Source organism: Lissotriton helveticus, chromosome 11 (assembly GCF_964261635.1).
Source record: "Lissotriton helveticus chromosome 11, aLisHel1.1, whole genome shotgun sequence".
NCBI lineage: Eukaryota > Metazoa > Chordata > Amphibia > Caudata > Salamandridae > Lissotriton > Lissotriton helveticus.
Window position 1 is genome coordinate 791,458,255 of NC_136072.1, and position 26,501 is coordinate 791,484,755.

Sequence of the window (26,501 nt, forward strand, 5' to 3'; positions counted from 1 at the left end):
CGGAGCTCAGCGCCATTTCGTATTCATAGGGGGGGCAAGAAAAGAGTGTACGGTTTCTCTACTGCTCTTTGCCTGTAGGTGGAGCCCTTAGCTCAAAGGGTGCGTGACAATTACTGCATCACTGGGTTTGCCGTTGGTGGGGCGAATCTGTCATGGAGCCTAAAGTTTGAACCTGTCAGGTGGCCAGAGCTACCTTCCTAAGCAAGAAGGGAATTACTAAATGCACTTAGGAACATTGCACGTCACACCTGTAATGTCCTGCTGGGCACGTTCTAGTGGTCTGTCTGTGTTTGCACCTCACATCATACACACATCCTTCATAGGCGTCACCGGTCAGGTGTCCCTGCAAATAAAAGGGTCCGGGCGCACGGACGCGGGGCCAGTTCCAGTACCCTACAACTGTGTCAGTGTGGTCATTCATGCAGCATGTGGGCCTAGGGCCCCAACACCACAATGACGACTAGCGGGTCGATCCCCACGTGTGTGCTGTCAGTTGTTTTGTGGTTCATCGTGGGGGTGTAATGACTTGAGTCTGCGGCACCTCGCACCTACTGCCGGCCTGAAGCAACTGGCGCCCAACAGCAGTTCCCTGCAGTGCATGCCCTTCAGCCCCTGCTGTAGTAACCAGCCGGGGGGCTGTGATTCAGAGAAGGGGATGGAACCGCGGGGTCTACACTGTGTTTGTGGCTCATCTACCCAGCATACCAAAAATACGAGAGTGACCCCTCAAAGCCAAGAGCCAGGGTACTGTAATCAATATTCAAAACAATTGCTCTTGACAAATAATTCACCAAACTATAGATATAGTTTTACACAAAAATCATACCATATCACTTCTTCAATCTAAGGTAAAAGAAACAAAAGGGTGTGTACGTATCACAAATTTTAATTAAAATTACATAAAAAACATTATTAATTTCATTGATAATAAAGGTTAAAAAAAATACCAATATAAAAAGATATCGTATTAAAAACCTTAAAGAGAGATAACAAACAACAGACATACATTTTTGACATTTACAGTGGTTATTTAGAGAGAATCCAAAATAGTACTGACAATACTTGGTACTTTTTTACTTGGTACTTTTTTTGACAATACTATGTTCCTCGAATGTAACCCCACACAGGTAAGCGTCAACACGTTTCGGTGGTGTAGAGGATGAATAAAACCACCTTCTTCAGGACAATGCATAAACTACCCCTCTTTTTATGTACAACCTATTCAGTTTATAATGACTCTCACTAAAGCAGGTGGAGTAAATTGTTGTAGAGTGGAGTTAAATAAAAAGAGAGGTTACCCCACTAGTTCCAGGGAACAGGGTAAGTTAGACAAAAAGGCCTTGAAGGAATCCCTGGAAACAACTTTAAGTCACTTAAATCCACCTCTTACAACATGCATACCACACCCAAATTGGGCCTGACTAATTCCACAATATATTCACGCAGTAGAATGAAATGCTGGCAATGTTTTATTCAAATATAAAATTTCATTTCTTAAAACCATTCCTATATTTAAAATTCGGGAATACATTCTGAATCAATGAAAACAATACATATATTACAAAATATTTTTCCACAGTCTATAGATTCCACTATACATGGCTACCCTAGAAATATGCGAGTTTGAGCTATTAACATTGCAAATGACAAGGCCTTTCATTTTTGTTTTTAAAACATAAATAAAAGGCATTGTCATTTACTATGCCAATAGCTTAAACTTGTTTTTTGTTTGTGAGCACTGTTTTCTTTAATGAGTTTTTCCTACTTGCAGGCACGACATGCTTTCCTGCAACATTCAGCGCGCCATGCACATTTTAACTTTTTGAGCAGCAGGGTCAATGGCGGCCGCTTCTTTGAACAGGTCTCGCATTTACAAGTGTTTGAGCGATTGGCATTGTAAATGTAAATGAAAATGCCTTCTATTTATGTGTTAAGTAGCAAAACAGATAAATAAAAGGCATTGTCATTTACAATGCCAATAGCTTAAACTCTTGCAAATGCGAGACCTATTGCATTGCAAATGCTTGTTGTATTTTTGTGTCTTGCTTTTGAGGTCCAAATTCTAAAAATTGCTCTAGTATGGGTTTCTGGCTTTCAGCAGTGATTCACTGTGTGGTTGGGGCTTTAATAGGCACAGAAGTCAAAGGTAAAGAATATCTGTACCAGATGATGAATATTTATTTACTAGATTTCTTCTAATGCAAGACAGACCTGCAGAAGTCGGGACAGCCGTTTTTTAGGTCTCGCACCTGCGAACCGGATCGCAAAGCGATCCGTCGCTGCGAGACTTATTGTGATCATTCTGCCTTTCAAGGACTGAAAGGGAGAGGACAAGAGACTGGCACGCGCACGCATGAAGCAGCCTGCCGGGATCAGGTCGCGCGCGTCAACACGCGCTCCGATTCCGGCAGGCTCTTCAGTCACCATGGATCACTCTCACGCACGCGCACACATGTAGACACACTCCCGACCCCCCCTCACCAACTCACCGTGCTCTACACACAGACACATGTACACAGACACATGTACACAGACACACGCACACACATCTCCCCACTCACCGGTCTCTTTCTCCGGGTTCCGTGTCTCTCTCTCCCGCACTGGTATCTGCTGGTCTTCACCCGGGCCCCCTCGTCTCTTTCTCCGGGTTCCGTGTCTCTCTCTCCCGCACTGGTATCTGCTGGTCTTCACCCGGGCCCCCTCCTGGGACCCGGGACTTCAGCTGCCACTTCGTTTTCGCTCCGGGGCTCGCTCCTAAAAACGAAACTTTGGAATGACGCGCATGCGCAGGCAGCCCCCGCCCTCAGTTACAACCCAGTACTGAGCTGCTTTTACTTTCGTAGTCTTCCGTGTTCGCTGCGGTGGCTGCTGTTGTTTGTACTTGTTGGGACAGCGTTGGACTTTTAAATTTGCATTATATCTGAGTATCCTGCGAAGGGCTGTTAAGTTGAGTTCTGCGGCTTTTGAAACGTTTGGCAGCGTGGTTGGTAAGTTTATTTTTGGTAACTTTGGGCTTTTTAAAATGAAATGGTATGTTGTGGGGTTGATATGAAATTTTAGCGCTAAGGATTTACACATAGATTAGTTGGTATGTTTAGCGCATGATTAATTATTTTTAGTTATTGAAAATGTAATCCAACGTATATTTTTGAGCGGTTGCGAAAGTTTAAATGCGTGTAAAACCATTTTTCGAAGACTTAGGAACACGCTTTCAGCCGCTGCCGATTGTGTGCCTGCTGACGCTTCCCTCTTAAGATGGCAAAGATAGTGCCCCTGGGCCATGGGCTCGATGAGAGAGGCAGGCTCGTTCCGTTGTGCTCAGAGACAAGCTCGCCCCGTTGACCCCACAGACAGTCTTGCTGCACAGCACTCTGCTCAAGGGCAGACAATGAAAGAATCGAGGCTCATCAAATGTTCAACAGACAGTGATCCTGGTCACGTACCAAAGATGAAGGGTCCAGGGCCCCGAGAGGGCCGGGGTCTGTCTACAGGCAGCAGGCGCCTACAGGCCACTCAAAACCAAACCCGTGGACACTAGCAGGGTAACCCCAGAATGCACAAAGTGTCACATCTGCAAAAAGACACACAGCTCAGATGCTATGTGTGCGTCCTCTGCGCCATGCATCAGAGTCAAGGAAATAAACATCTCAAACCTGGCGGGCGGCTTCAAGGCACTGTGGCACTTTCTAGGTCGTGCACCAGCCTGTGATCTTGGGGCTATGTATGGAAAAGCAGGGCTATGGAGAGGAGTACTTGCGTGTTCCTGGCATTTAAACAGGGCCCCCTCCGCCCCCCACTTCACCTGGTAAAGCAGCGTGCAGGAGGGTGTAGCTCGCCGACAACGAACATTATATGTCTACAGAAGCTGCCAGAGTCGGAAGCTGAGATTCACAGCCTGCGCCCCGCGTCCTCAGAAGGACGTGCAAATACCCGTCCCCCTTCGCCTCTAGCGCCTCGAGGCTGGTCACTCGGTCATGCAATACACTAACTCTCTCATCTGATGCCAGCCTGCGCCCCTTAACCCAGGAAATAATGGAACCTTTCACCCCAATGTAGGTGTTTGACGTTCACTTCTCTGCACGTCCACCGTGTTGCCTCCTAGACTTGGATGATGCTTTGTAAAGCGCCTGGAAGTTCCTCCTGTCGATCTAGCTCGCGCTACGTCAAACAAGAGGACTAGCAGCGCTGTCACAGGTGAAAGCCTCTCACCAGGACCCCAAAGGAAATAGGACCAGTAATCAGCACAACGCCCAACCCCGGTCAAAGGCCAAGAAACCAGTAGCGATACTCATGGAACCAGGCAGCGCTGTGAGGCTTTATTCTGGCTTGATCTGTGGAGAGTTACTACTTCCAAAGCGTTGTTTGCCAAACCTAGCTAGGATTACTAGGCACTATCCATAGCGCCTACGCTCCTTTACCACTGGTGCCCAGGACAGGTATGGCCCGCCGTCAAGGCACCAGTGGAAATCCCAAAGTGGACCCGGTAAATGTTTAGGGTACCGCCTGGTACCTCAAAGTTATCACACTACAGAATCAGGCAAACATTACAGCCAGTACCTTTAGGAGGGTAAATCAGCACACCAGGAATACTGGGGTGGGGGGGAGGGGGGGTGCCCGCCTAGCGTCTAAAGCTCTGTTGTAGTGCTTGCTCACACTCTACTACTCACTCTACTACTCACTCTCTACTACTCACTCTCTACTACACACTCTCTACTACTCACTCTACTATTCTCTACTACTCACTACTACACACTCTACTACACACTCTGTACTACACAATCACTACTACACACTCCCTACTCTACTACACACTCACTACTATTCTACTACTTACTCTCTACTACTCACTACTACACTCTCTACTACACTCTCTACTACACTCTACTACACACTCTACTACACACTCACAACTACACACTCACTACTCTACTATTCTCTACTACACACTCTACAACTCACTCTACTACACACTCTACTAAACTCTACTACTCACTACAACACACTCACTACAACACACTCACTACTCTCTACTACACACTCTAGTACACACTCTCTACTACTCACTAGTATTCTCTACTACTCACTCTATACTACACACTACCACACACTCACCACACTATACTAAACACTCTCTACTACACACTCTACTATTCTCACCTCTCTACTACACACTCTACTACACACTCTCTACTACACACTCTCTACTACACACTCTACTGCGCACTCTCTACTGCGCACTCTCTACTGCACACTCTCTACTGCACACTCTCTACTGCACACTCTCTACTGCACACTCTCTACTGCACACTCTCTACTGCACACTCTCTACTGCACACTCTCTACTGCACACTCTCTACTGCACACTCTCTACTGCACACTCTCTACTGCACACTCTCTACTGCACACTCTCTACTGCACTCTCTACTGCACACTCTCTACTGCACACTCTCTACTGCACACTCTCTACTGCACACTCTCTACTGCACACTCTCTACTGCACACTCTCTACTGCACACTCTCTACTGCACACTCTCTACTGCACACTCTCTACTGCACACTCTCTACTACACACTCTCTACTACACACCCTCTACTACTCTATTTTCTACTACACACTACTAAACATGCACTACTCTACTACACAATCTCTACTACACTCTACTACTCCACTACTCTCTACTACTCTCTTCTACACACTCTGTCTACTACACACTCTGCTACACACTCTACTGCACACTCACTACTAGACACACTGCTCTCTAATACACACTCTCTACTACTCTACTACACACTCTCTACTACTCTACTACACACTCTCTACTACTCTACTACACACTCTCTACTACTCTACTACACACTCTCTACTACTCTACTACACACTCTACTGCACACTCTACTGCACACTCACTACTAGACACACTGCTCTCTACTACACACTCTCTACTACACACTCTCTACTACACACTCTCTACTACTCTACTACACACTCTCTACTACTCTACTACACACTCTACTACACACTCAATACTCTACTACACACCCTCTACTACTCTATTTTCTACTACACACTACTAAACATGCACTACTCTACTACACACTCTACTACTCAATCTCTACTACACTCTACTACTCCACTACTCTCTACTACTCTCTACTACTACTCTCTTCTACACACTCTACTACACACTCTGCTACACACTCTACTGCACACTCACTACTAGACACACTGCTCTCTAATACACACTCTCTACTACTCTAATACACACTCTCTACTACTCTACTACACACTCTCTACTACTCTACTACACACTCTACTACACACTCTACTACACACTCAATACTCTACTACACACCCTCTACTACTCTATTTTCTACTATACACTACTAAACATGCACTACTCTACTACACACTCTACTACTCAATCTCTACTACACTCTACTACTCTACTACTCTCTACTACTACTCTCTTCTACACACTCTACTACACACTCTGCTACACACTCTACTGCACACTCACTACTAGACACACTGCTCTCTAATACACACTCTCTACTACTCTAATACACACTCTCTACTACTCTACTACACACTCTACTACACACTCTACTACACACTCTACTACACACTCTCTACTACACACTCTCTACTACACACTCACTACTACACACCCACTACTCTCTGCTACACACTCTGCTACACACTCTGCTGCACACTCTGCTGCACACTCTGCTGCACACTCTGCTGCACACTCTGCTGCACACTCTGCTGCACACTCTGCTGCACACTCTGCTGCACACTCTGCTGCACACTCTGCTGCACACTCTGCTGCACACTCTGCTGCACACTCTGCTGCACACTCTGCTGCACACTCTGCTGCACACTCTACTACACACTCTACTACACACTCTACTACACACTCTACTACACACTCTACTACACACTCTACTACACACTCTACTACACACTCTACTACACACTCTACTACACACTCTACTACACACTCTACTACACACTCTACTACACACTCTACTACACACTCTACTACACACTCTACTACACACTCTCTACTACACACTCTCTACTACACACCCACCACTCTCTGCTACACACTCTCTACTACACTCTCTACTACACACACTCTACTACACTCTCTACTACACACTCTACTACACTCTCACTACTACACACCCACCACTACACACTCACTACTCTCTGCTACACACTCTACTACACACACTCTACTACACACACTCTACTACACACTCTCTACTACACACTCTACTACACACTCTACTACACACTCTACTACACACTCTACTACACACTACTACACACTCTACTACACACTCTACTACACACTCTACTACACACTCTACTACACACTCTACTACACACTCTACTACACACTCTCTACTACACACTCTACTACACACTCTACTACACACTCTCTACTACACACTCTACTACACACTCTCTACTACACACCCACCACTACACACTCACTACTCTCTGCTACACACTCTACTACACACTCTACTACACACTCTACTACACACACTCTACTACACACACTCTACTACACACTCTACTACACACTCTACTACACACTCTACTACACTCTCTACTACACACTCTCTACTACACACTCTCTACTACACACTCTCTACTACACACTCTCTACTACACACCCACCACTACACACTCACTACTCTCTGCTACACACTCTGCTACACACTCTACTACACACTCTACTACACACTCTACTACACACTCTACTACACACTCTACTACACACTCTACTACACACTCTACTACACACTCTACTACACACTCTACTACACACTCTACTACACACTCTACTACACACTCTACTACACACTCTACTACACACTCTACTACACACTCTACTACACACTCTACTACACACTCTACTACACACTCTACTACACACTCTACTACACACTCTACTACACACTCTACTACACACTCTACTACACACACTCTACTACACACACTCTACTACACACACTCTACTACACACACTCTACTACACACACTCTACTACACACACTCTACTACACACACTCTACTACACACACTCTACTACACACACTCTACTACACACACTCTACTACACACACTCTACTACACACACTCTACTACACACACTCTACTACACACACTCTACTACACACACTACTACACACACTCTACTACACACTCTACTACACACTCTACTACACACTCTACTACACACTCTACTACACACTCTACTACACACTCTACACTCTCTGCTACACACCCACCACTACACACTCTACTACACACTCTACTACACACACTCTACTACACACACTCTACTACACACACTCTACTACACACACTCTACTACACACACTCTACTACACACACTCTACTACACACACTCTACTACACACACTCTACTACACACACTCTACTACACACACTCTACTACACACACTCTACTACACACACTCTACTACACACACTCTACTACACACACTCTACTACACACACTCTACTACACACACTCTACTACACACACTCTACTACACACTCTACTACACACTCTACTACACACTCTACTACACACTCTACTACACACTCTACTACACACTCTACTACACACTCTACTACACACTCTACTACACACTCTCTACTACACACTCTCTACTACACACTCTCTACTACACACTCTCTACTACACACTCTCTACTACACACTCTCTACTACACACTCTACTACACACTCTACTACACTCTCTACTACACACTCTCTACTACACTCTCTACTACACACTCTACTACACACTCTACTACACACTCTACTACACACTCTACACTCTCTGCTACACACCCACCACTACACACTCTACTACACACTCTACTACACACACTCTACTACACACACTCTACTACACACACTCTACTACACACACTCTACTACACACACTCTACTACACACACTCTACTACACACACTCTACTACACACTCTCTACTACACACTCTACTACACACTCTACTACACACTCTACTACACACTCTACTACACACTACTACACACTCTACTACACACTCTACTACACACTCTACTACACACTCTACTACACACTCTACTACACACTCTACTACACACTCTCTACTACACACTCTACTACACACTCTACTACACACTCTCTACTACACACTCTACTACACACTCTCTACTACACACCCACCACTACACACTCACTACTCTCTGCTACACACTCTACTACACACTCTACTACACACTCTACTACACACACTCTACTACACACACTCTACTACACACTCTACTACACACTCTACTACACACTCTACTACACTCTCTACTACACACTCTCTACTACACACTCTCTACTACACACTCTCTACTACACACTCTCTACTACACACCCACCACTACACACTCACTACTCTCTGCTACACACTCTGCTACACACTCTACTACACACTCTACTACACACTCTACTACACACTCTACTACACACTCTACTACACACTCTACTACACACTCTACTACACACTCTACTACACACTCTACTACACACTCTACTACACACTCTACTACACACTCTACTACACACTCTACTACACACTCTACTACACACTCTACTACACACTCTACTACACACTCTACTACACACTCTACTACACACTCTACTACACACACTCTACTACACACACTCTACTACACACACTCTACTACACACACTCTACTACACACACTCTACTACACACACTCTACTACACACACTCTACTACACACACTCTACTACACACACTCTACTACACACACTCTACTACACACACTCTACTACACACACTCTACTACACACACTACTACACACACTCTACTACACACTCTACTACACACTCTACTACACACTCTACTACACACTCTACTACACACTCTACTACACACTCTACACTCTCTGCTACACACCCACCACTACACACTCTACTACACACTCTACTACACACACTCTACTACACACACTCTACTACACACACTCTACTACACACACTCTACTACACACACTCTACTACACACACTCTACTACACACACTCTACTACACACACTCTACTACACACACTCTACTACACACACTCTACTACACACACTCTACTACACACACTCTACTACACACACTCTACTACACACACTCTACTACACACACTCTACTACACACACTCTACTACACACACTCTACTACACACACTCTACTACACACACTCTACTACACACTCTACTACACACTCTACTACACACTCTACTACACACTCTACTACACACTCTACTACACACTCTACTACACACTCTACTACACACTCTACTACACACTCTCTACTACACACTCTCTACTACACACTCTCTACTACACACTCTCTACTACACACTCTCTACTACACACTCTCTACTACACACTCTACTACACACTCTACTACACTCTCTACTACACACTCTCTACTACACTCTCTACTACACACTCTACTACACACTCTACTACACACTCTACTACACACTCTCTACTACACACTCTCTACTACACACTCTCTACTACACACTCTCTACTACACACTCTCTACTACACACTCTCTACTACACACTCTCTACTACACACTCTACTACACACTCTACTACACACTCTACTACACACTCTACTACACACTCTACTACACACTTTCTACTACACACTTTCTACTACACACTCTCTACTACTCTACTACACTACACACTACCACACTCACCACTCTCTACTACACACTATACTACACACTCTCTACTACACTCTACTACACACTCTACTACACACTCACTACTACACACTCACTACTACACACTCACTACTACACACTCACTACTACACACTCACTACTACACACTCACTACTACACACTCACTACTACACACTCACTACCACACTCACTACCACACTCACTACCACACTCACTACCACACTCACTACCACACTCACTACCACACTCACTACCACACTCACTACCACACTCACTACCACACTCACTACCACACTCACTACCACACTCACTACCACACTCACTACCACACTCACTACCACACTCACTACCACACTCACTACCACACTCACTACCACACTCACTACCACACTCTCTACTACACACTACTACTCACTCTCTACTACACTCTCTACTACTCACTCTACTACTCTCTACTGCACACCCACCACTACACTCACTACTCTCTGCTACACACTCTACTACACACTCTCTACTACACACTTTCTACTACAAACTCTCTACTACTCTACTACACTCTCTACTACTCACTCTACTATTCTCTACTACTCACTCTATACTACACACTACCACACACTCACCACTCTACTACACACTATACTAAACACTCTCTACTACACACTCTACTACTCTCTACTACACTCACCACTCTCTACTACACACTCTACTACACACTCTCTACTACACACGCACTACTTAGTACTACACACTCTACTATTCACTCTACTACTCACTCTACTACACACTCTATACTGCATACTCTCTACTACACACTCTCTCTTAGTCTGTACTACACACGCTCTACTTCAGGCAGCAATAAAAACGTCATGATAACTTGTGATTAATGTTCCTGGTAGAGAGAGATCAGAGGTTTGTCTAGTAGCAGGTTTGACTCACCATAAAGTAGTGCAGAGGGTTAATCTGCTGCAAAGAACAGATCGGTGTTTGGGTGGATATCTGAGCGGATTCGTAAAGCCAGCCTTTACCAGCACTATAAAGCAAATGAAATGTATGTGAGAGAGGTTTTAAGGGAAGATGAGGTCCACTTTTTACACGGTGGTAATGATGGAATCAGAGGAGGAGGTGGGGGAAGAGGGATGCGGGGGTGTCCAAAAAGTATGTCACACCGGGCAGCACCACTGCTAAAGCTGGCCCTGTTTCTAGCTCAAGCGGCACCGACACCCATAGTCTAAAGATAATACCTCTGCCTTAAGTGAAGTACTCTGGTACCCAAGGATGACTAGCAAACAATATTATTCACAACGTTGCTTACTATTCAGCAACATTTCACAGTTTGCAAATCATCTTTATACACCAATTCAGAGTTTGCTAACAAATTAATGCAACACATTGTCATATACAATACCATAGCTCAAACTTTAATGCTGCGAGACCTATTGCATTGTAAATGCTTGTTTGAGTATTTTTCCCATACACTTCGTGAATAGCCGTTCAGCAAGGCTTGTGACATTTACATTTGTACGTGTTGAAATATATACATTAATTAAAGTACACTACAACAATTTTGTCAAAGTTTAGTTAAAATAACGATTTTTTTCTTCTTTTTTGTTTTACATTTTTATGGAGTCTTCGATTAGTTATCAATTTGCATATCATATCTTCCATAATTTCTGTGATTTACAAAGAAAGGATTTTAGGAATTACATGATCATTTTTATTGTCATTGTCTCTTGCTTTGTCTCTTAGAGCTTAACTTTTGGCCCAACTCTTCCAATGAATTGTCTAGCTTGAAAACTTCTAGTAGGCACTTCTCGCGCACCAACAATAGCAAGATTACAAGCTAGCTTCTTTAAAATAAATCCACTTCCCTCTGCAAGCGTCTCCTTCCCAAACACCAGACTGAGATTTGCAAGTATTCCTCACGCATATCAAACTGAAAGAACACTGATAGGAAGGAGTAGTCCATGGTGGTTGGTGACCCACAAAAATGGTCGGTCGACCATATGTACAATAAAAAAATACAAATTTACATTTAAAAATGGAGAAAAAAAAAGTTTTTCAGTTTGCAGCATGTTCTCTGGCTCCAGACTCGTCAAGCAAGAGGTCCCACAGCTCCTTATCCAATCCAGACACTACTCTCATGCTGTACGAGACAAGCGTTTGGATTGGCTGGAGCAGGCTGCCTCAGTGCTCGGAAGAGCACTGAAGGCCTTGTTCCTGCCAGCCTGGTTGGAGAGTTTGAATTGCGCATGTCAGTTTGGCCATAGCAAAGTAACCGGCCAAACCGACATGGGCAGTTCAACTTGTTGGCAGTTCAGCTGCCAATCAGCAGCAATGATGCACTGGCGCCGCCCCGCCCTCTCAGTTCGACAGAAAGACGGAAAAATAAAATGGTAACAAAATCCTTTTATCATTTTTATATTTCCAGCTTTCTGCAGCAGTGTGGGGAGGGGCACGGCTCTCCTCCACACCCTCGGAGGAAACGCCCGCCGCTGAGAGTAGTGCAGCCTTCCTTCTCCCAGAAATGAACAGGAAAGCGCTGGGGCCACAGTAGTGCAAGCTGCGTCACATGGGGCGCAAGTGTGGCGCAGAGAGCAGGAGTGCAAGCTTACCTGTCGCAGAACAGTTATAGCACAGACCGCACAAAAGAAACTGCCCTCAGAAAAGCTTGTTCCTCAGTAGCGCCTATGTCTCGTGTCACGCCCATGTGTTGCATAGTGTCTGTGTTGTGATGCACCTTTGCACAGCATTCTACTCTGATCAATTTTGTTTTCCTTCTCTGCAGAGGGTGTCCATGAATCTTACAGACATACCGCTATTCGATAGCACAACAAAATCGACCTTGGATGGTAAGTGCTCAGCGTACATGGGTAAAACCTTCAGACCGACGTGCTCCTGTAAAATGCAAATTCTCCACGGGTATGGGAGGCCCTCTTCATATGAATGCCTGAGGAGCGTGTAAGTGCACCGTGATGAAACAGATTTTTTTTTAAACAAATGCACTTACGGAGTACTGTATCTGAAGAACATTTCATTGCGAAAGCTGTCTACATGATTACATGCACCGTTATATCACAATTGTGAATGCACCCTTATTGATGGAAAGCAGGTTTTCACCTTCCTTCTCACAAACTAACAGTATTTCTGACATTAACTCTCTTATGCTGTTGTCCTAACCCTAAATCTAATATCCTATATAACCTTTACCTCAAACCTAATTATAGCTCCCACCTTAACCCTTGGACAACCCATGACTCTATTACCTAACCGCACCTTAACATTTTTTTTAACTTTTACCCCTTTAATGACATTTTTATGACAAAATATATGGTTTGTATTATTTTTAGGTATTGTCTTTTAAGTTGCTTTAGTTGTATCACCAGTGTGTTATTATAAAAAAAAACATTATTATATACATTATAGGTTTTTGATCAGCGGGCTTCATCCATTTGTCTGCTAAATTGTCGTTTTGTAATTTGCTTCCGCCCACCATCGCATACAGCATGGGCAGTGGGTCAGCTCACTGTACCTATTGTCTCCCTTTACTTTGAGTGGCTGCACAAAGCTGGTGTATGCTGTTCACAAATAGTGCCCTTATTTTCTGTTACACATCTGCTTGTAAATGTGCTATATTTTATTTATATTAAAATGCCTGCAATTGATTTGCCGGCACTTCAGGTGCTGCGTTAAATAGTGATTTATTTTCTGGCACTTTATAAAGTGTAACTAACATTGTAGCTACCTGCTATATGAGTGCTTGGTTAGGTGGGCCTTTATTCTGGACTTCTTCTTAATAATAAAATGAATGGTACAAATTAAAGGTTGGTTATAAAAAATTAAAAAAATTACTAGAAAAATTACCACCTCAGTGAATGTTTACTTTTTATTTACATTTCTTATTTCAAGCATTTGTCACTCACATTTCGTTGGATTCCTGTTTTCTTTCTATTTTGTGGCATACTCTTGCAATAAAATACATAAAAGCAATACACATTGCTCAGGCTTGCAGGTTAGGCAAAGGCCTAACCTATTGGCTTGACTAGTGCTAGTTTTATTGTTGTCATATAAAAACTATATCCATTATCCACACTCCCGCTACAGTCTATGGCATCTGGGATATGCTTGGGGGCTCTGTGGGACACAACGTTAAATGGAAAGCCAGAGTGGCGGTTTTGCCAATACATTTGATTTCCCCCCCCCCCCCCCTTCTGATTAATTACCATAGGCACATTGTCTAACCGAATTGCAAAACGCATATTCCGCTTAGCCTGCTTAATTGGGTTCTGTGGGTGGCCCCACCATCTGAACTAAAGTAGTGCTCTTAAGGATACAGACCCTTAAATTGGGTGTCCCTGGGACATGCCTGTGTAGGTATTACCCACAAAGACTTTTAGACATGATTGGTGCATAACTGACCTGACTTTTGTACTGTGGCTCACTGCACCCAAGCTAGTTCTGTGTATCAGAGTGTAGATTCTTATAGAACTGATGCCTGACGTTACCCCTTGGATATGAATGGGGCCCTTGGTCCTGTTTTCGTGCTGTGGGACAAACTATTTTGCTCACAACTCTCCTGCAATTTTCGAATGCACTGTTATCCAGCTTGGCACAATAACCATAGAGACTTCAGGGTAGGGGGCAGACATGCCTCCCCGTCTGACACCTCTGTCTCAACGACTGATACTTTGTTTAGTAGAGGAATTTTGCTTCAGTGTTTACAAAGAACTGTAGACTTTCCTAACGCAACCGGTTCACCCTTTGGTTTACATTGGCCATAATGCCCCTTGTTATTTATCTGCATGGTGCCTAGACCTTTAACATTACAAAATGTTGTGGTTACCGCTTTGCATCAGAAGATGACAGCACCTTCTATTTCTTTTGTGCATCATTGTTACATGTCCTGTTTTGCCTACCTGTAAACCCTATTCTGATTCCTGAGAATTCGTTGTGTAACCACTGACTGCTACTGAATCCCAAGAAAAGGCCTCTGACTAAGGTATACATTAATTTGTCTCCAGGAAAAGTAATCTATCCAGTTTAACTTCTTATGCCTGGAAGATGTCAGTGGTATTTTTTGCTTTCTTGTGCATGAGTATTAGTTTAAACGTGTGTGTGTGTGTGTGTGTGTGTGTACATGTACACTTTAAATAGGAAAGTGTATTTCTTTCCATTTTAGCTCTTTTCTAATTAAAAGCCTTAGTTTGTTCGCCCAGGTTTTTTTTCTCCTTGCAGGGGTAGTGTGGAATTTGTTCCTGGACTATATTTTATACTAAGGCCACTGTGTGTAGATTAGACCAATTGGGATTATTCTATTGAATGTGTCCTAATGCTATGTCAGTTGCCTTACCTTATATATATGGCAATATTTTGCACCTCCTTTTCTGCGCTCCGATCATCACTGCTTTGCACCATGTTTTCTGCGCATGGAACCTGTAGAAATACAAATTAAATGTTTCCTTGGAATGCTGATGTCTTCTACTGAATCTGACATCTAGAAGTATGTATTTTTGCTTTCTGGACTAATAATTTGCCCCTATTTTAAATGTGAAAGCACCACAACATTGAACTGCTGTTGCTGCCAATGTTGTATTCTCCCTGGTTCCCTGAAGGTGTTCTGGGTAGCTGTTTGGTGTTGTAGGCGTATTACTATGGCCTCCTAGTATATATGTTTTTCCTATGGTTTCCTTGCTGCAGATTTGACCCCTGTTAAATTGATTAATCGTATACCAAAATAGTCATTTATTGGAGCATCCATAGTACGTTTCATACTAATATCGATGTCCTGAAGTGCTTTTTGGGTGATCCAGTAACGCTGTCAGTTCTGCACAGTCATGAGTGTGGTGGGTTTATGCCGTAGCCTGTGTGGCAAGCATTCTGTGTGATGTGCCAGGCTTGGAGGGAGTTTCCAGTCATGTTGCTGCTATCTTAAAGCTGGACGTAGGCAAGAAGTGATGCAGAAAGCAGTCCTGCTTGCAGTTAAGTGTCATCCTCTTTCCTGGCCTGTGCCAGAGTAGCAGCAGTATGGTAACAGCTAAGACTTTTTACCACTCTCTGGTATTGCCGCAGTTGTCGAGCACCCGTATCATGCTGCCCTAAGGCCTCCTGAAGCGCTGAAAGAAGAAAAATGAGGGCTTGTGAGGGAGAAAAGGAAGCAAGACAGAGGAAAATATACTATTTTGATTAATACATTTTGAAGGGTTTTATAGATTTAGATATGGATTTGACCTTTACGATTTATGGACACTGAGTAATATTGTTGCAGTGATTAAATACCTCTAGTTACGTGGATAATGTCCGGCAAATTTGCTATTTTACTGTATTTCACTCTATCCCGGGTCCTTCTGCAGAGCCTAGGCCTCTGAACCAGGGTCCTGGTAGACCTAGTATTTTGACCACTTGTGTTCCAAGGAAGCTTTGGCAGTGGAACCCTCTGGTGACCCATCTCACCCTTGACGCTACAAACCAGTGACTGCTTAATACTCTTCCAGTGACATGAGGGCTCCTGGGATACCCTGAGTGGCCCCTTCGCTTCTGTGGTAGGTCTGCCTCCCTGGAAGCCGAAACTTGGAGGGTTGGTCACACACCTCCCAATCTCCTTTAGGCGTCACCCACTGTGGACGTCCCCGGCTTGAACTATCACTGTGGATTGTGTGTCAAGAGAGTGCTCACAAAGAGGCCATCTGGATAATGATGTCGCTGTTGGTTTCAAATCCTAAGAAGACATTCAACCAAAAGGACCCTTCTGGAATGCCTGTTGGTAGAGATGCTGGACTAGTTAAAAAGAGCGGTTTATTTTGTTCTACTGAGGATAACTGTTCGAGGAATCTTGAAGAGCTGGTGCAAGTCCCGTAAAACGCAATTGACACCACCTGAGACATGGCCAGTTCCAATTTCGCCCTCTTACTGAATTGGTATGTGGGGTATTTCAGAAACTGGCCTACGGTGTCAATGGGCACTACCTGGTAATGTATGAAGGAGCGTTGTTGTGGAACTGTATTTCATGTCAGATCTTAGGAGGGACAAACGTGAAGGCATATGTTTTGACATGTGATGTGTATTTGCTTATTTTTGGAGTTGGGAGCCTTTGGCTTGCCTGCCTCTCATACAGTCCTCTGACAATGTCCCTTCTTTCTTTCCGGCTGCAGGGCACAAGGTCTCTTTTGTCACCTCTGCAGTCAGCACCAATATGAACACGTCATATCCGACCCCACCGAGTGGAATTGTACCCGGTAAGGAGAGCTCATACATGATGCGAGGTGGAGGGTAAAGAGGGAGGTGGACTGGCCGAGCTCTATGATGAGAACTGTTCCAGGTTGCACCAGGTTGTTTTAGCCCGTGATGAGGGCAATCGGGCTGCTTATAGGCAGAGCTCTTGATCATGAAATCTGGGTACAGCGAGGGTAGCTGAGCCTGTGGTAAGGAAAAGAGGGGGCCGACTAAACCTAAGACCGGTTGTAGGTCGAGAAGCAAAGTTGAGCCTGTATTTTTTGGAAAGAGGTCAAACTCAAAGGGTTGGCTGAGGTAATTATTTATATACACAATAGCTGTTCACATTGGTCTCATTCACACACAGCAAATATTTTAGACTTAAGACAGTTCATGTTACTCGAGAGACCAACCTACATGGATAAATGTTTCATAGGCAAAAAAGAAGAGAAGTGCATAGAAAGTTGTTCTTCATGGTGTGATCACTTGGAACAAAGTGTGTGTGTGTGTGTGTGTGTGTGTATACAACAACCAACGACTAAAGTCCTGGAATTCAAGCCGAATGTGCCAAAGTGAGTCAGTCATACAGATAAATTTCATACCATTTGTGTCCAGACCGAGCATGTCTGTTACAGTGTCGACCATTAAAATGATTTTCATTATCATTATCAGGAGAAAAGTGAATGAATGACTGTGAGATGTACCTGGGAGAGTTTTGTGGGATTCATTCGCTCATAGTAAGCCACAAAGAACAGAATGATACACAATTATCTTTATAATGTATCTTGGTGTGGCTTGCCGACCCAAGCATAAGGGTGTAGTTGGTGTTCTGTCCCCCATGTTTACACCCCTTTTGTGTCTAGATGCAGGTTATTTTTTTTAGAGGACTAAGAACGAGTTAGAGGTCCTTTGGAATTCGGGGTACAGAAACAGATGAAAAAATGCGCAGTGGCATTGTGATGATCACAGGGGGTGTGGGATGAGGAAGCCAGTGGTGGTAAAACCAACTTGTGTAGAAGCTTGGGAGATGAATCAAAGTGAGTGTGATCCTCTAATTTAAGGCTGTTAAAGATTTATAAAGTTCAACTTTATTACAGTACTTTCATCCGTAGTGTTTTGTGCTAGAGATGGAACACATACACGGGGATTGAGGGGGAAAGGGTAGGACACGGTCAATCATTGTAACACTTCTAGTTCTCATTTCGCAGTCGACCGACGGATCCAAAGCTCAAGACTTTGATCCTGTTTGTATGGCCGAATATTCGAGGCTTGAAGCATCCTTGCCTGTAGGAATATCTGCAGGTTTTCTCCCAGCCATTGCCTCTAAAATGCCTACGTAGCTGGGTCAAAGTCAGCCAATTAGTGGGAGTTTCCTCACGTCAGTGAAGGCTTTTTCTGTTCGTGTAACTTGCTGTTTCAGAAGTCAGCCCGAAATGCATAAAAGCACTTAGTGGAATTTCACTCCACGGAATATTCAATGTGCCTGTGTCCTCGTACCTGTATTTTTCGAGTGTCTGAGATTAGACTCGACTTTTCCCAGCTGGAAGTACCAGACAGTAATATAGTTTGGGAAATGGGCTACGATGCTGCCCAGACCTGCCCCTCATGTGACCTTCCTGCAAGGCAAGAGGGGGCATGTCATGCTTTCCTTGCCAGGTAAAAACTTCCCCTTAACTCGCCCACTCACCACACATTCTTCCCCTCCATTCAGGGCTCCTAACATACACATTTACTACTCTCACTGAGCAGGTTGGAAATGTGAGAGTAAGAAAAACTCCCAGGAATGGGCAATTCGGTGTGAACTTCTGTGCACTAAATCTAGGTTCACACAGTTATTCCCCATTCCGAGAGGTTTAACTTGTAATATTAGGCGTTCTGTGCAGAGATTCCTATCAGTAACAAAAATTGGAGCCATGCAGAATCTCCTCTTGGAATTTAAGATACCTAATCGTGAAGTAAATTTCCTCCAGTATTGATCATATTGTATTCTAGGACAGTACTTAACTGCTCCAGGTACTGCTTTTGTCCAGGCAGAAGGCTACATTCTTAGGCTTATGTAGCGTACATTTTTCTCTCCTTGTAAGCCATGCCTGGTCACCGCTCTACCCAACTGGGGTCTGCAATTCTTCTGAGGCTGTGGGTGATGAGAAGAGGCAGGCTATTTTTAGGAACTGGTAGTGGGTGTTCCTGGACTCTAAAGGGACTTCAGTTGGTATTGGTTGTTCACAAAACCAGTGCAAAGCCTCCATTGCAGGCTGAATCTCAACAGTGCTTGCAACTGGTGGTGTGCATTTATGCTGGGGTTGCCAGGACTGTAATTCTGGTCGTATGCGGTTTTAAGTTGGGACCTTTTGCTTTTGGTAAAAAGTTTCATAAACAGACTTACCCAGAGGAGTTTTCAGACAGCCCTCTTCTGCCACTGGTCAGGTCACTTGTCATTCATATTTTGATTCCACCCACTACAGCTTATACAGGGTCAGAAAACTTGAGCGATTGGTTCTTTTCTCCTTGAGTGATGGTATTCTGCCCCAGCACAGTATCGTCACCTACAGAGAAAGCAGTAACTTTCAGTTCCAGGAACTTGTAGGCAGGTTAATGCTTCCAAAAAATGTATATCATTTTATCTTAATCTTTTCAAAAGCAGGGAGCTTCCCAGACAGTGCTTCCAGGTCTGCTCCGCCGCTTGTAGTGCGTCACATCTGCGAGCACTACTTGTGGTGACAATGTTTTAAAATGGGCTTTCCTGTACTTCCAAAATGACTTCTTTAATGTGCCCGCAACTATAATCATCTTTGACAGGTTTTATTAAACTTTATTTACAAAAATATTAAATGCAACAGCCTGTACGTGCACAAGTGTATGCTCGCACAGTCTCCTATTTTCAAATATTTTTCTCAATGTTTTACAGAAATATTTTTTTAAAAAAGAAACCCCATCATTGGTAAACGCCAGACCTGTTGACTTTGCCACTGCTTGTTTTCTGTATGTTGGCGTTCCACAGTGAGGTTGCTTAAGGAACTTAAACCAACATGCAGGTATCGTGATTCTGAATCGAGAATCGGAGTTTTGCAGTCAGCCGCACTGGCCTCAGTGGAATTTGATCAGGGAAAATACAGGATCATCCAAAAATGATACCTTGGAACGGGACAAAGATGCAGTATAGAAACACTAGCACCCTCTCGGAGGTGCGAATCTTGGAATAATGGGGCAGTACCGCACAAATACTACACCGCATATTATTTGTATTTCTTGGTGAGAGGATTTTGTAACGTGGCCCTAACGTTCTGCTAAATAATGAGGTGTTCGTATTCTATACATCTAGTTGTTGTTAGAGCTTCATTTTCGGTAACCTTTTACTGCAGTATTTTTCCTTAAGCAAATTATCCTGTCTGGGTATTTATTATAATGGTAAAAGTCAATTGGAATTACGTTTACAGTTGGGAGGAATGAACACGCCACTTCCTTTTGCTGAGATTGCAAAAGGCCGCTTTATTTGGAGCAAACTGGGACCCCATAACTTTGACTGAGCCGCACATTCTGTTCGCCCTGGTAATTTGCTAACACTTTAGTCATCCTCCTTACCTTAAAACACTCCACCACAGACTCACGCCACCCCCTGGTTACAAACGTTGACAACAAACCCCAAATATCTGTTCAAAATAGCATATGCACTTGCGATCCTAGTTTAATAATCCAAACATTTACTTGTGCTACCCTCCTGCCTCCTTGAAAAGTCACTTTCTTCCAGTCTCCATCTATCTTCACTTCCCTAATTTTCCGTTTACTCATCTCCCTGGCTTTCCCTATACCTCGCTTGCCTCCCCAGCGACAACGCCTAACCCGTATAAACAACCAAAGTGTGTACGTCAAACACACACACCCCAAACCACTCCCTTAACCTAATGTGTGGGTGAGTGGAAAGGCACAGAAAAAACTGATTCTGTGTCACCGCTGCGTTACTCCGCGCTTGCTCCCACTTCCCTCGATGTGTAGCGTGCTCCCGCTCCCCCACCTGGGGCCCTGACTGTGCTACAACACTGTCCCATGGCCAGAATGCCAGAACTGGTCTCTTAGGTTTTTTCCCAGAATCCCCCAGGCCTTTCTCTTTCCTAGATATCAAACAAGTGGTCCAGTTGCACCAGTGGCTGAGCAGTGCAGTCTCCTGGGTACCACACACAGAATTGGTGCTCCATCGCTACCCTCTAAGCCAGGGGTCTTCAAACTAGGGAACGCAAGTGATCCCAGAAGGGGGACGCCGGACTCTGACCAAAAGTAGCATTATGCTTTGTTTTAAGCAGGAAAAAAATGAGCTGCAGTATACCGCTCTGTCATTGCCCGTCAATAACATCTTTTGTAATTTTATATCCTAGCTGGGAGTATGTGTCAAAAGGGTAGGGACTCCAAATATTCTTCAAACCCCGATTTCAAATCACACTGTGGATACTTTTACACGTTAGTAAGGCCTGCCTGACCAGAATAGTATGTTTGACAATTGTCATGTATTTGATTACATTTTTAAAACATTAACAGGATTTCACTGCAATGTATAAATATGTCTCATGTTTAAATAAGTCGAGACCAATTTAAATGTTGCCAATTTAATAGAATAATTGTGAAGAATTCCGAGGGGGGGCCTCAAAATAATTTTTTTCACGGGGGAGGCGCAGCATTAAAAAGTTTAGCAGACAACTGCTCTGAAGACTGACCTGAGCCAAACGGATCTGTCGTTGCAGCATCCTTGCGCCTGGAACTGTGTACCTGAAACAGTCTCTGATTCCCTGCAGTTCCGCTTCTAAGGGCCTGAAGCACCCATGGATTCCAAAAGTACCTTTGTAGCTGGACAGATCTTTAGCAACCCCATGGCCTGTTACTTTTTCAGTTTTAGCCGAAGGGTCATACCAAAGCTGTCCACTCCTAATTTGAGAATCCGTTCCACCACCCCCAAATTTGGGTCACAGGTCTCTGGTGTGCTTTGCGCCAGGGGATAACCTCACAAAATGCTTAGCTCACTGGCATATTTAGAGTATGACATTTCCTCAACAGTACGCCCGCCTTGACCCCTCTTTATTGTTTTTTTCCATCTCCAGGAATCATCGCAGCCTCACTTTTCATCTCCTTCCTGCTCTGCCTCTACGCCATACTGTGGAAGTGTATGGTTTCTATGCCCAAGAGGTGAGTCAAGTGGGGCTAGTCACGGCTGAGTGCATTCTGGGAAGTGGCGGGAGTATGAGAATGGCTTTGGGTAACCTCTTGGAGTCCAAAGCAAGACTTGTATCACCCATAACAGATTTTTAAATATGTTCTTGATTATTTTAGTGCACGCAGCCTTATACTCGGGCGACTTCAGCTTGTTAAACCATGTATATTAGGGATCAAATCAATGCAAATTAAACAACTTCACAAAAACAATTTTATATTAAAACAACAATATTGCAGTATACTTATTTAACATATACTATACAGTACTCTTGACCCTTACTGGGCTAGTGCCAAAATTAGATCATTTCATAAAAGGAGTTCTGGATGAAAAAAATAGTTGCTACAGTTTACACTTTTGTCCTTGGACAACATAATAGAGCAGTGCTGGAAAGTAGGGAGATGGTGCCAGATCCCTGTTCCAGCAGCGATTTCTGGACTAGATCCAGGGAAATGTGCCTAGTTTGTCTTGATCAAAAGAATGGAGGGAGGAAGAAGCAGAGGTTCATTCAGCTTCCAAGAGGTACTGGCTATCTATCAGAAAGGGGGAATGAACCACAAGGCTCCATACCAGAGAACAGAAAGATCTGAGACTCTAGTATTGAGGCTTACTTTCAGTTTAGTGCAGCAACCGTCAGGCAGCAAAGGGCCTTTTTTATTTTCATTTCCAACCAGGCACAAACGAAGGCCTGATTTAAAGGGACATCAGCCCATATTTTGTTCAAGTATCATCCTTGGTGAGAGCCATCTGGAGCATAACACCTAGATGCCAATGAAATGGAAGGAAACAAAGGCACATAGTTCATCACTTCACAAGTTATTTAGCGAAACTATGACTTGGAGGAAGGGTTTTGACTTTGTTCAACCCCCTTATGTATGAGATGTGCATGCACTGTAAGAGTGCAAGATTTATCTGTGTGCGAGTAATTCCACTGATAATGATCTAAATGGCACCTACTAATTTATTTTTAGTTCTTTTCCAGTGCTGCACATCCCAGTATAGAGTGTCAGAGCGCTTTACATCACACACAGTCAAAATATATCCTACAAGTGTGTAAATCAATGTACAGGAAACATTACTTATGAAAATGAGGGCTATAAAGAGTAGAAATTGCATATAGTCTATACTTGTAGACATTATATGTTGAGTGAGTGGTCCGGCGAAACAGAGTCAGGATTTAAAACGTAAGACAGTGATTTGGGTTGCCTGTACTAACATGAGTATTACTTCCCAATGAAGCCCTTTTTTTGCGATCTTCAAATAACAACAAATTGAGGAAAGAAACGATAATGATCTAGCCCCGTGATTTACAGTTTTCATGCAGCTACTTGATGCTGGTAAATAGATCATTGCGTTATAGTGAAATAATTGCATTTATGAACTGGAAGTAACAAAATGATCTCCATGTCACAAGCAGTAGCCCACTTGTCTATCTACCTGAAGTACAAAATTAGTGATCCGAATGTGTCACGGTGTGCTTTGCAGCAGGCTCATTTAACTGTCTATGCTACATTGAGTCAAAATTGTGATTGGACAAAACCCAGAACTTGATTAACCATCAGTTATCTTACCGCTATTACAGCCCTCTCAAAATTCCTTGGCACACAAATATCTCTGCAGCAAGTGTCTGAACCCTGTAAGATACTTTAAAATATAGCCTCTTTTATTATGCTAGAACAGATTTGCTGTCACATTTTTTATTGTTGCGAATTCTTTTCTGCAGATTTTGTAAAAAAAATAAATGTATTGGTTGACTGTCAGACTGTGCTTTTCAAGCTTCGCCCTTCATGACTCCAGCACCCTTTCCTGTGCCACATCTTAACTCCTAATTAAAAGGTTCCCTGAGCAAGTTTTTTCCCAGTTCCAGTATTGGTATAGAGGACACTTCATGGTTCGGGGTTATTCAAGATGCAGAAATATTTAAAATGGCCATCAATCAGGTAATGCCATTGATAACTCGCATCAATAGCACACTTTGAACGAATATTTGTTTTTTGATTCTTTGCTGTACGTTATTACTGGTAACATGCAAGAGACCATCTCCTGATGCATTATTACAGATGAACCACGGCATATTGTAGCATCCCAAGAAAAGAGCAATAGTAGAGTCAAGATTTCTTTTCAGTCTGTCACCCAGTTGTTTTTAGCAACTGGCCAAAGATGGAGGTCTCGTGATCAATACAGGGTCATAACATTTTGCAGAAGGTTACACTTTGCTATTGACTGTACAGTTTGCCTTTGGTGATGTGGAAAGATGGTTTCTTGCTGCGGACACAGCCAGAGCAGATCTGCCAGTGCTTCACATCGAAGACTTGTAACACCCTTGCCCCCCCCCCCCCCCCCCCACGCCTCCTGCTGCTGCACTTGCCCAGCTCACATTGGAGGTGGCTTTCCCCAGGTAACTCTGGGAACTTTTCACACTCTGTGAACCAGATGGGTTAGCTTTGGCAGTGCTTGTTTTAAAGGACTCTTACCTTAGTTAATGGTTACATTAAAGAAAGTCATCACTTATTATCAAATTCCAATTTGTTTAAAAACATAAAGACCTCCCACTGCCAGACTCGAATAGTCTCCTCTTCATAATATCAGTAGGGAGTTTCCTGAACAATGTTACATAACTCATTTAATATAGAAGAGCACGTTTATGGTTTAATTGAAAAGGTGAGTTCTTCAGTCCCCATCTGAAGAGGGGCTGCACCCTTGGTGTGTTAAAACAGAGGAATTTGGGGTTTGGTCTAATAAATGGGAGGAGGGGCTTGGCTCTTTGATTAACGGAGGAGAAAAGCTTAAATCCTGGTCGGGTTCTAGCTGACACCTCATCTCTAGAACCCATCTTTCCATTTGGCAGCATCCATTTCTTCCCATACATTACCCATGGTGCCCCGCGGTATTTTACCTGCCCTGTCATAGGTTGGTAGTCTGCATTCTGATTGCAGGGGTTGTTTTGGTTCTATTGTGATGTCTCTGTGGTAACGATGGTTTGTAGGTGGCCACTCTTGAGATTCATTTCAGAGAAACTCTACTCGCCCTGTAATCTCCCCTGGTGAATAAACCTAACAGAAAATATACACGTTGATATGGAATTTTACTGCTTTGTGGGATATCTTGCTCATCGCCTGCGATTTATTTCTGTGGTTTTGCAGTGCTCTTTTAAGCTGTTCTGACTTTTCCGTTCCCAATTGCAGACTGGTGTCTGATTCTCTTAGCCGAGATGTGCGTTCAGTTGCATGGGTCCAATAGTATGTATGGCTGTATCATTGATGAAATGTGAAAGTTGCTAGGGGATGGGGGAGGTGGCAGAGGGGGGGTGGCAGA

At 43.6% G+C, this 26,501-nt stretch overlaps 1 protein-coding gene across 1 annotated transcript in view; it reads left to right on the top strand.

Moving 5' to 3' along the window:
* The window catches only part of LOC144791938 (uncharacterized), a 116,803-nt gene that overhangs the window by 89,173 nt on the left and 1,129 nt on the right, over positions 1–26,501 (top strand). The window contains exons 2-4 of the mRNA XM_078666759.1: positions 13,569–13,632; positions 17,929–18,012; positions 23,077–23,161. Of these exons, the coding sequence (XP_078522885.1) occupies positions 13,569–13,632; positions 17,929–18,012; positions 23,077–23,161 (233 nt within the window). The remainder of the gene's footprint in view (positions 1–13,568; positions 13,633–17,928; positions 18,013–23,076; positions 23,162–26,501) is intronic.